At 45.6% G+C, this 12450-nt stretch overlaps 1 protein-coding gene across 2 annotated transcripts in view; it reads right to left on the minus strand.

The window, feature by feature from the left end:
• LOC126537053 (cytochrome P450 3A28-like) overlaps positions 1-12417 on the minus strand; it is a 28048-nt gene extending 15631 nt beyond the window's left edge. The window contains exons 1-6 of one of the 2 annotated variants that reach the window (XM_072287813.1): positions 12285-12387; positions 8535-8657; positions 2750-2846; positions 2321-2373; positions 1095-1191; positions 511-636 (exon numbers count right to left, since the gene is read on the minus strand). In XM_072287813.1, the coding sequence (XP_072143914.1) occupies positions 511-636; positions 1095-1191; positions 2321-2373; positions 2750-2846; positions 8535-8557 (396 nt within the window). In that variant the 5' untranslated portion in view covers positions 8558-8657; positions 12285-12387. Of the gene's footprint in view, positions 1-510; positions 637-1094; positions 1192-2320; positions 2374-2749; positions 2847-8534; positions 8658-12284 lie in introns of both variants that reach the window. The other variant, XM_055073666.2, reaches the window with a different exon arrangement.
• Positions 12418-12450: the final 33 nt, after the last annotated feature.

Below are 12450 nucleotides of genomic sequence, written 5' to 3' on the forward strand. Positions count from 1 at the left end.
CCACTACGACATATGAGTGTGAACGAGCCAGCGCTTTAGCCAGAAGAGGCATGCACATCTCGCGTTCCAATTTTACTTTGATCGAGATGTGGCACCACTGGTCGATGAAGTGGCCGCGGAGCTAAAGACAGCTGCGTGAAGTTGGGAGTTCCCGGTACCTGTAGTGTAGGTACGAAATTGGATCATTCCAAGGAACGTTTAACAACACGTTATAAAAATCGTCATTAGTTTGTATATGAAATGTTCGTGCATATGGCCTTATGTGCTACTACAGGCGCTGGATAAAAATTATGGTATGCACAATGATCACATAAACACTCGCAAACATGCACATAGACACTAAAGAAGAGTATGAGGTCATCATCAAAAAATGTCCTGGCGTGAAAAACGAAATAGATGTCTATATTGGTTAACTGGAACCAAATTATGCGGCTCCTTTTGTGCGTGTTTAAAATTCACATGCCCGAGGGCTGCTTATTTCAGAAGAACGTGCACTGTTCCGGCTCTTACCATTTTGATCTTTGCAGCGCTGAGGCCATAATTCACCGAACTGCGGATGCTTTTCCAGTCGTTGCCTTTGGCGTGCAATATGCTCTTGCCCAGAATAGGGTGCATTTGGTCGGTCAACATGGTCAGCTGAAAAGCATGTGTTCGTGCTTCGAATCATTCAATGAAATAACGAAAAGCTTTGCGAATTGTTATTGTTCTTAATATGTATTTTATCTGCTACTGATTGTTCAGAAAACAGAAAAGTTTTATTTGCCGCAAGGCACTAAGTAACTGTCTGTCCTGTTATATGCAATTGCTTGTTTATTAAACACAAAAGCTTTATTTGCCATTTGTTTTTAAACAGGTTGGTGTTTTTTTTTTTACCACTAATGCTCTGAGCTCTTAGTTTTCAAATTGTGTATTAAGCTACCGTAACCATTGCTGGATGTAATTTATTTATTATCCTGTTTTTATATAGGTGTTCCCCTGACAGCGCTTAACTTTGGGGCTCCCAGTGTATTAACAATAATGAATGTACTTTTATGTAAAAGGGACAAAAAGCGGAAAAAATCGCTCCGAGGATATATTCACTGAAGAGAACTTACGCCGCGGTCCACAAAGTTTCCGAACTTCCTCACGAAAACGTATTCCAGAAAATCAAGGTCATTGACGACCAAGAAAGGAACGTCACCGTTGTAGAACCTGAAAACGCGATCAAAAACTCACAGTTTTTAATGCCAGACGTGCGCGACACTTGTGCTATAGCATAATCCCGATCAGCCCACCGATACCTTTGATTTCAATGCCTCCGGGATCACCCGGCTTTACTTTTCGTCGGCCGCGAAAGCGAAAGTCTGTGAGTGCCCTGTTTATAGCTGTCGCAAAAGCTGGGAGCTCACATAATCACTGTATCCGCTTCCGATCGCCTAAGCAGTGCAGTTTGCCGAACTGAGATAACTATTTATGGTGCGGAGCAACAGATTGTTAAACTTTGTGGTTATGTATTGTTTTTCAATTTACCAATTTTACACAACTTTTCTGTATCAATTGAGGCTGTAAGTCAAAATCCTACTTTCCTACAGTTGCTAGAATTCAGTGTTTTCTCTTAAACACACCACCTTTTGTTCGAGTCGGTTAAGCGGTCGTTTATTGAGAGCATTTCATCGTATAACGTCTACTTGAACGGGGAAATTGGCCTTGGCCTCGAGGTAATTGCCCCCTTTCCCTTATCAGCCTGGATACCGTAGCAAACCGGACGCTAGTCTGGTTGACCTTCCTGTCTTTCATCTACTTGGGTTCTCTCGTTCTCTCTCTCTCTCTCTCTCTCTCTCGTCCAGTTTTTGCATTATAGGCTCTTTGTTTTTCTCTGCTGAGGCCTCAGTGCTACAGAAAGAAGGGAGACGTTCGTCATAAGCTTCACATTAAAATGAAAGTCCTAACTGGCGGGATATGCATCGCCGTTTTCTGAGCGTTGATGTGTCTGGCTTCATTACGTATTCAATATACAAGATCGATCTTAGCTATATCATTAGCAAGTTTGTCAGGACACACGCTCGTAACCTTTTCAGGAGCACATAACCCATTGCGGACAGGCTGTCAGAATTTGAGCACAGCATGGGGGCCCCTGTTAAAGGCGACCTCGTTGGTATGAATGAATGAATGAATGAACTTTATTCTCCTTTTAAGAGAGAGGAGGGGCCGGGGGGAGAAAGGGGGGTCTAAGTACCCCAGTCCCAGCAGGCGTCCGTCACCACATTGTGTGGCTAGAAGTCGTTGGCAGCTTTCGTTGGATGATATTCGTTGAATACGGCATAATTCGCACCGAACTTACCCAAAGACATCTCCATACTTCTTCAGCCACTTTCCAATAACTTTGTATCGATCCTGAAAGAAAAAAAATTAAGCATCTCACTAACAGATCTTGAAGTATGTGAAGGTTCCGCGTCTTTCTAGCGCAGACGTCTTCGCTTGGGGACGCTCGTCCCCTCTCTGTTTTGTGCGCGTATTTAATTTCTTCTCTCACTCTCGTGTCCTTTTAGAATAAACTGGTGGAGTTCAGAAGAGTGTTGTTATATGCAACATGGTGTGCGTTTATCCTTTTTTTAAAAAAAAGAAGCTTGAGACGTTCTGGCTTTTACAGCAATCATAACCAGCAAGAAGAAAGGAAACAAGGTGCCAATGCTGCTGGCAAGGTGATGATAAAGGCGGAAGGGAGCTGAGAGTGTGGTTATGAAGCATCAGTTCATCGGCAGCAGCTCACGTCTTGGTAGTACTCTAAGAAGTTTCCCCAAATCAAGTTCGGTTTTGGCCCTGGAACTCCCAGATCCTCGAAATACGAAAAATGTCTTCGGCGCCATCTGCGGAAGCGTAAGAAACATGCAGAAGGTGTATTGTTAGTACAGCGTAGCTATACATGCCGAAGGGTGGCAAAAAATGCAAATTACGTTGATTCGTTATCGCACCAGCAGTGCTATAAATTATAAAACGTTGTTCTGCTCTCTCTCTCTCTCTCTCTCTTTCTCTCTCTCTCTCTCTCTCTATATATATATATATATATATATATATATATATATATATATATACATATACATATATATATACATATATATATATTGACCTAACCTTTAATAACAGTTGCACTTGCAGAAACTTCGTGTGATCTCGTAGAATTGTTCACTGAAGTGACAGCCTTGCATGAAAATATACAAAACGTCATGGTAGGAGACAGTTCCATTTCACAGCCTGAGTCCTCTCACGCCACCAAGAATATGGAGTGTCTGGGTGGTGTAATCTTCCTTCGTGAAATTGTTTAATACTTCGCTATCACTAATACTGCTTCGCCTTCCGGGGAAACTGCAGCCTCTCTCTGTCTTTTTTCTGTGATTCTGTGTATAAGCGCTGTTGTGCACGAATGCTGTTGATTCTGATTTCGAGTGAATCCGGCTTGGCCTCATTTCGGTTACTGAGTGAATTCTACAGGGTGGCCCAACTCTCACGCACTGAAGCATAAAAAAAGAGCAATTACGCTACTCGAACAAAACCTTGTGCACATTGTTTACAGTACACTGGAGTAGTCCACAGTAATGTTTCGTTACTTAGATTTAATTAGGTAATTATAATTATCTAACACGAGAAGTATTGCCGTAATTATCAAAGTGTTACTGACGCATTTGTAGGCGCCCCGAATGACATCTAAGTGCGGTGTTTTCAGCAACGTACTTATTGCGTACTAATTTTTTCCGTCTGGTAAAGAAACCCTGCACGAAAAATGAAATATACCCCATGACTGCACTCCCACCCACATCATAAAGCAGCGTCCTGAAACGAGCTGATTGGAAGCAACTGCTTTGCCTGTGGCCAACCCGAAGAGACAGTGCATCACCTTGATAATGGTACGGAAGCAGCACCAACAGCAGGTTTCGCGGCTTGGCAGCTATTCCTTCCTCTCATCTCTACGTCACACTTATTATCCGTCTCTCAAGACCAACTGATCACATTGATAACAACAGCCCCTGATAACGCAGCCGAAGCGCCGCTCTAACCGAAATGCGAAAAGCAATGGAATAGGCATTGAATGTTTCAAAATCCCGGCCCTGCTCACGCTTCACCGAAAGAGTGCGCGCATAGCTATATTTCGCGCCAGAAACTTGCTTCGGACCAAAGAAAAATTAATGTGACGCTTTTATTTTTTGTTGTAGTGCATTCGTGCTGCAAAAACAGATTTGTGCGAAAAAATAACAGCGATATAAAGAGGCCGGGAAGCGACTCACATGTAAAGGAAAGTCAAAACCGATGCGTTCAAGGAAGTAAACGTACCACTTCTAAATGAGCCTAATTGCTCATCGGGACGTTTGCACACACACGCAAAAAAACAAAAAGCACGTAGAATCTTCTCTGGGATTTATCTGAATTATGCGTAAGCATTTCGTATTACTGACGGTGTTTCGGGGTAGCGTGCTAGTGCGTTTCGTATAATTGCGAGAACGACCTCGAAAGAACCGTGAAGCCGAGTATAACAGTGCTTGTGGTGTCGTCTTCTCGTATCGTGTCCCGTCTACGTTGCGCGCTGTTAACACCAGGATGGAAAACCAACAAGGCCAAGCTGCTATTCTAGCGTGAAGCGGAGAAGCGCGGTTGCAACACCAAACTGTTAAGTGAGACCTGCACGAGACGACGTAGTTAGTGGCGACTACAAGCAATGTAGAAGCGGATGTGGACGTGGGATGAAATGACCAGGGAGATGTAGCAAATGAAGGATACATGCAACATTTATTAGGCACACTGAACAATTATGAACCGCGATTACCAACCGTGCTCTGGTGGCGGCAACGTCTGGCGCGGCGGCGCGGTCCGTATCTGGAAAGCGATCTGCGAAAGGGGCAGAGTGCGGCATGGGCTGAGAGCTCCGTGAGCGCTGTGTTCCCGCCGCTTCACTGGCGTTGAAGCGAGGGGCAGCACGCAGGTGAATTCGCTCGCTGCTGCTGGCGCTACACCGAGAGCGGGGACGGACGGAGCGACGGTTTTTCCGTTGGGTAAGGATATAAATGCTTACGCATTTAAAAACCATAAGATTTCAGTGTGCCCTTATTACCTACGAATTCGTAAGCGCCATTGGACAACAGCTTCTGCCCAGAGGACGTGTTTGAATAGGTCTCCTTTTGCAGCTATTCAGTACTGTGTCCGTTTTATCACATCTTCAGTGACATTCTTGATGACGCACGCTGGAATTCTACGGCAGACATCCGTGACCCTTGTCTTGAGCTCATCTGACGTACGTCTCGATCATGTAAACACGATTTTTCACATAACCCCAAAGAAAGAAATCGAGTGGAGAGAGGTCAGATGACCCAGCCGGCCGATTTACAGGCCTGTGCCTTCCAATTTATTGCGCATGAAAAGTCGCATCCAGCCAATTTCATGCTCGGCTGCTGGCGGCCCCATCGTGATGATACCACAGGAGTGGAAGACGTGACAGCGGGACTTCGCTGAGAAACTCCATCACTCCTTTAAGGATTTCGTCCACGTAACGCTGTCCAGTCAGTGTGTGATGGAAGAAGATGAGACCGATTATAGCACCGGCGTAAATTCCGAACTACACATTGAGCGGCCGCTGGTACTGGTGCCCAGTGCGCTTTGGTCAGTGTGGATTGGAGTCGTTCCAATAGTGCGTGCGCATTCGGCAAATTTACCTGACTGTTTCTGCAGAATTTGGCTTCATCTGTGCACATGATGATGCTCAAAAAGTCCAGTGACTCACTGGAATTTGTGAAGGCCCAATTCAAGAAATCTAGACGATTTCACAGGTCCCTATCTTCCAAGCAACGGTGCAGGTTAAGGTAGTACGGGTGAAAGGCCGAGTAACTTAGAATCTTCCAAACTGAAGGTTCGGAAATTTGTGCATGGTCGGCCACGTCACGCACGCTGGCATGGGAGTTTGAGACCATGAATGCTAGAACATCCGTGCGTAACCTAGGACACAAAGATGGAGTCCTCCGCCACTGTTTCTGGAAGCTGCCGGTTTGTCTGAAGTTTTAATAATTTCGGATCAAAGTCGATGCGTTTTGTCTGCCATCACACTTCCATGACCGATACAGGATGTCCCACATAACTTGAGCCAAGAACTTAAATATGAAAGGCGCGTCGGAAGCGAATTGAACCGAACGCATACTATTCGCAATAGCATATAGTAACTCAGAGAATATGTTGTATTCCCCATAACTCACTAATTAATTAAGTTTAGTTACCCAACCTTTAATATTGGCTGAGGACCCCAAGTATGATACGCAGATTTATAGAGCACCTTCAGAAACCACCGATCGAGTTGTTTTCCTTACGATATGTCTCACATAGTCCTTTTTTGCGGGTTGCAAAGAAAGCCCGCGAAATATGAAAAAAAAAAAAAAAACACGTGACGGAGCGTTTGCGCAGTGGTACTGTGCTGCTCTCAAGCAGGCGTTCGGTGAACAAGGTCGGCTGCATCGTGACTGGCGACGAGGAAGTGGTAGGGCGTTCTTCACCTCACGGGCAGCGCTCGGCCAGCAGCATGCATTATCGCCGTCATCCGACGGGAGCCGACCTAATGAACGTTGTAAATTATTAGATTTTTTTCTGTGAGTCGTTAGCATTGCTTACTGGAAAAAGAAGCAATACCCAGACACACATCATTCACGTGCATTACACACGCCGTTCATAAAAAGACTCTGCCGAAGGGGCCCCTGAAGTCTGCAGGTTTTTTCAGGGTCAAAAAAGCCCGCAACGCAATTTGAAGCGACGTGCATGAACATACAGCAACATATTCATTCTCTAACTGTAGGCTATTCATACCTTTAGAAATAATTTTTAATCGGCTATCTTTTTCTGTTTCAAAAATATAATAAACTTTGTCCTGTATGTATATTTAAATATATTGTATGTTTGCGTGGTGCTTACAGCGAAAGTTTAGTGCAACGTTGACGTAGGAAAATACGAATGAGGCAGCCGCAACTAGTGCTTCTAATGCGCTTGTCCTCACCTTGGGATGATTGAGGGAGCCCCTCCGAATCTCAATGAGTCCGCTCATGAGGCAGCGCGAGATCTTACCCTCCGCTCTGCCCCGCGCAACGGCGTGGCGGTACTCCCCGAGAATAGAGACTCCCCTTCCACATACAATGAAATCACGAAGTATTACCTTCTTAATCGCAGGGTTTACAGTTTGCCGCATCCTAAACTAAACAGGGCTCAGGCACTTACATTACGCTTACTACAGACTGGTACTTATCCTTGCCCACGGAGACTGAACATGTTTTATCCAGAGACGTATACAGAGCCTTGTTGCCAAGATTGTGGTGCTTTAGCCTCGCTCGAACACATGCTCTGGTCTTGCGAAAGAATTGAAGACTCGGCGATCAAGGATGCGTCCAGGTGGGAGGCTGCACTTCGCAGCCCGGACCTGGATGAACAATTCTGGGCTGTCCAGCAGGCTCACGATGTGGCCGTGAGGCTTGGCCTTCCGGTCCCAACGTGGGAGCGGCCCGCTTAGTGATTAATTATCACTACTTGCAGGACCACATAAAGTTTTCCTTCCTTCCTTCCTTCCTTTGTCAGGATTTACAGAAATAAAACGACGAAAGCACGAGTTAACAGCCGTGCACATCCGCTCCAATAATGATGCAGTAAGCTGTTAGCCACAATAAAATTTTAAGGGAGAAGGTCGGGGCAAGTAAAAAAGAAAGCCTCAAATGGTGTGGGTGACAAAACCTCGGTAATTACACTTTGAGTGTCTGTTTGTGTTGAGGGGGGCGGGGGAGTGTAGGCTTCCGTATCGTCGCCGAGAGGGTTGGACTCGGCCCCCTCCGGAAAACTCCGCAAAGGGCTCGGGCCCCGGAGCACTTCCCTCCCCCGTATTCGGCGCCTATGATAGTGAAAAACGAGCTGCACGCTTTAATTTATTTTCACATCAGTTTTCACTTTTGACAACCGCTTGTCGCCCATCTTCACAGAATCTCCTGGCAGCCCTCCAGTTCAAGACATAGAAATCACAGAGCAAGTGGTCTTAAACTTACTTCACTTGTGTGTGAATAAAAGCGCAGGGCCTGACGAAATTCCAAATGAATTTCTCTTTCGATATGCAGAGTGGGGTGCTACATACCTCAATAAAATTTTTCAGACACTTATTGCCAGAGGAACCTTCCCGGTGGCATGGAAATGTGCAAAAATTATTCCGATTCATAAAAGCGGTTGCACATGCGTTGTCAATAATTTTCGCCCAATTTCTCTTACATGTACTTGTTCCAAATTGCTAGCACATATTATGTTTAAACACTTCATTGCATACCTGGACTGCAACAACATCCTACGTCCTTCTCAACATGGGTTCCCTAAATGTTTATCCACAGTAACTTATAGAAACCGCTCACGGTCTCTCTCGCAAGCAATAAACAGCCCTGAACAAACTGACATAATATTTTTGGATTTCGCAAGAGCCTTCGATAAGGTATTCCATCCAAAGTTGCTGCAAAAGATTAACGCTATTTTGAGAAACCCCAAAAATAACAAACTTTTCTTACCTCACCTCTCGAGAACAGTTCATCGACCTTCGAGGTTCTGAATCGGCTCTTTCCCCGGTGGTCTCAGGTGTGCCTCAAGTTAGACTTTTGGGTCCCCTTTCCTCCCTGGCTTTCATCAATGATCTACCAAAATGTACCACAGTCCCAGTATGATTGTTCACAGATGATTGTGTCGTATACAACACAGTTAAATTCTCAAGTGACCAAGAGAAGCTAAGCTCTAACTTACAAGAAATAGAAAAATGGTACTCCACATGGCAAATGCAAGGGGCTAAACCCGGACAAGTCAGTAATCACGTCCGTCAGTCGAAACAAAAATGCAAACAAATACCCTTACTTCATAGCAGGTAAGCAAGTTAACAGAGTGCAACAGCACAAGTACTTCGCTTTAACTTTCACTTCCGACCTACGCTGGAATACGCACATAATGTGTGCTCCAAGTCTTACCGGGTAACTCGGGGTCTGAGCCGTAACATCCGCAATGATACTCCCGATGAAAAATTACTCACTTATAGAGCACTGGTACGACCAGTCATTGAATATGGGAAAATTCTGTGGGATCCCTATGCCGCATCTAACATAGCAAAAAATAGAAAACGTGCAGACACTGGCCTCCCGTTTTATCTATAATAAATATCACCGCACCTCCTCGCAGAGGTAGGAGTGGGTGGTCGGATGTTTCAATGGATACGGAGCTATCTATCCATGCGATCCTTCTTTGTAAGCACCGAGGAAGGCCATACTTCTCTACATTATAGCTACCGCGGCGTCCCCCAGGGCGGTGTACTTAGCCCCGTGTTATTTAATCTAACACTAATTGCTCTCCTTGAGCACCTGCCAACCACAGTCAGGCTATCAATGTACGCGGATGACATCTGCATATGGACATCTGCAGTAACACGCCTACAGTTGCGAGCGAGAATCCAGAGAGCCGCCACACAAACTGCTATCTACCTCCGTAATCGAGGCCTGGAAGTTTCCTCCGAGAAATGCGCACTAGTGCCATTTACGCGCAAACCCATGGCAAACTACAGTGTAACGATAAATGGCCAAATAATACGACGGGTCCGATCGTACAAGTTTCTAGGTGTCATAATCGACAGGGACTTGTCATGGAGCCCACACATATCATACGTGAAAAAACGGTTGACAGGCATCTGCCACCTGTTCAAGTTTTTCGCTGGCAAGACCTGGGGAATGTCGCCTAGTGCCATGTTACAACTGTACAGGGTGCTTTTTCTAGGATTTCTGCGATACAGCTTGCCAGCAATAAACAACACAGGCAAAACGAATCTACGCACAATACAAAGTCTTCATGGTCAAGTGCTCCGGATCTGTCTAGGCCTGCCTCAGAGTGCTTCAACAGTGGCTACGATAGCAATCGCTAGAGACCACCTTGTCAAGACCCACACTGAAATTGAAGTACTCAGGACCCATATAAGGCATCTAGCCAGGACTCCTCGTCACCATTTAGCCTCTCTACCAGCGGACAGGCCACAGACATCTTTCAGCCAAACGATAACTGCATATGATGAATCATTGCCAGCTTATTTCACTCCGGCTGCGAGACCTTCGATCCCTCCATGGTGCCTCGCTCAGCCAAAAATCAACCTCGCAATACCTGGTATCTCGAAAAAAGCTGATCTGTCATCACCAGCCCTTAGACAGCTCACGCTACTATATTTGTACGAGAACTACCGTGACTCTACGCATATTTACACTGATGGATCAGTCCTTCCAAGCAGCTCCGCGGCGGCAGTCCTCATACCAGCGAAAGCTACAACAATTAAATTTAAGACGACCCACGCGACAACATCGACGGCAGCAGAGCTCGCAGCGCTCTTTACTGCCCTTCTTCACATTGGTGATGAACCGCCACACAAATGGACAATATTCTGCGATTCGAAGGCAGCACTGCAGTCTCTACTGTCACCTTTACGACGCGGACCGCACGAACAGCTAATATTCCATATTACCGAGAAGTTACACCATATAAGTGATGCAGGCCATGAAATAACCTTCCAGTGGCTTCCAAGTCACTGCGGGATTATCGGCAATGAACGGGCGGATCACGCTGCCCGCTCAGCCCATACTGAGGAGCGCCACGTCCCAATTCCTGTTTCTAGAACTGACGCGGCACGGAAGCTCCGCCTACTTGCTCGGCAGCGCACCGCGTCGCAATGGAATGAGCCACATTTAAGAAATACGCGACTGTACTCACTTGATCCAACATTAAGTCTTCGAGCGCCATCACAGCTTCGCCGTAGAGACGCCACGCTGTTATATCGACTTTGGTTGGGCGTTGCCTTTACTAAAGCCTATGCCTTCCGCATAGGGATGACCGACACACCAACCTGTGACCACTGCGGCCATGAAGAATCAATTGGCCATATTTTGTGCGCCTGCCCGCAGTACAGTCCACAGAGGGCATGCCTTAGCCACGAACTTGACCGACTGGACGACCAACCGCTATCCGAAAAAAGAATTCTACAACATCGAAAGGACCTACCTGCACAGAAGAAGGCCGTGCAAGCGCTTTTGCGCTTCTTGCGATCTACCGGCCTGTGTGAACGACTTTAACTGGAACGCCTTTTGTGTGTGTGTCTCCATGTGTGCGCGTTCCCTTTTTTATTATTATTATTTTTTTTTCGTTTTCCTTTCTATCATCTTTCCAACCCCTATCCCCCATCCCCAGTGTAGGGTAGCAAACCGGAGACTCATATCTGGTTAACCTCCCTGCCTTTCCTCTTCATTCTCTCTCTCTCTCTCTCTCTTCACCGACCGAGTTATGCAAACAAGCAAACCTTCAAACCCTTGAAGGCAGGACAAAGGTTGAAAGGATGTAGTTTCTGTTCCCGCTAATTCACGGTTACTTTAATATAAATACAACACAGCATTTTACATTTCACCCCGACGAACCGTCTAGACATCGCCACAGTATGTGCATTCCTGTGCCACTTTCTCATAATGGTTGCTTTAAATACAGCTTTTCTTTCCTCAAGTTATTAAAGAGGGGAACCTGCTGGCTGACTCCATTGAGAGAAGTGACTCCCTTTGTGTCTTTATTGAACGCCTCGAATCACTCATGCACCACGGTGCACCTAGATAATAGCATAAGTCCCTGCCTCAACTTGTGTATTATGTATTCTTGTTCGTTTATTTAGCTGTTTTTCTTGTCCAGTGCACTTGTTTGTATATTGTGTCGAATGTGGTTGTTGAACTTATGCCCGTGTATACTTCAGTTTTTTTTTTCCACTCCTGTAATAGCCTGCAAAGGCTGTCAGTATGAATGAATAAAAAAAAAGCATTACTTCTCCATCTCTCATCGACTTGTTCATTTTGTTTGTGTAGCGCATACGAAATGCAGATTGACAAGCTGTTCTGGAGTTTATTTGCTTTCACTTAATTTATTATGCGCACACTTCTCAAAGGGATTCTGCGTACAACATATATAGGTATTTGTCGCAAAGTACGAGGTTGTGAGTTTTGGGGGCTGTCTACATACATACTACCCACTTTATCAAAAATATGTACTTACTTTCTAATGACTCTCTGAATTTTTTTTTCACAGGAAGGCCCCATTGGCCATTACTATTTTCGATGCGTCACTCTCCTCGCGTTATCCGGCTCATGGCAAAGCTTTTGTCGCATGCGCAGTTACGTTCCCACTAAGTGGCCTAATGGCATTAGTGGCGGTGTACGAGGCTCTGCTGAATTAAACTAATGAAATACCAACGATGGAGTACTTACGCTATCAGAATTGCCAGTAATCCAGTGGTGACGATGAGTACAGCGAAAGTTGCAATCATCTCGTTTGCATGCACCTGCGATGCATGCGGTCTCAAACTATACTCCAGTACAGGTCAGCCGGATCATAAACCGGTCGGGGCAGATCCACTCTCACTTTCTCTGAGAG

Source organism: Dermacentor andersoni, chromosome 4, assembly GCF_023375885.2.
Source record: "Dermacentor andersoni chromosome 4, qqDerAnde1_hic_scaffold, whole genome shotgun sequence".
Classification (NCBI taxonomy): domain Eukaryota; kingdom Metazoa; phylum Arthropoda; class Arachnida; order Ixodida; family Ixodidae; genus Dermacentor; species Dermacentor andersoni.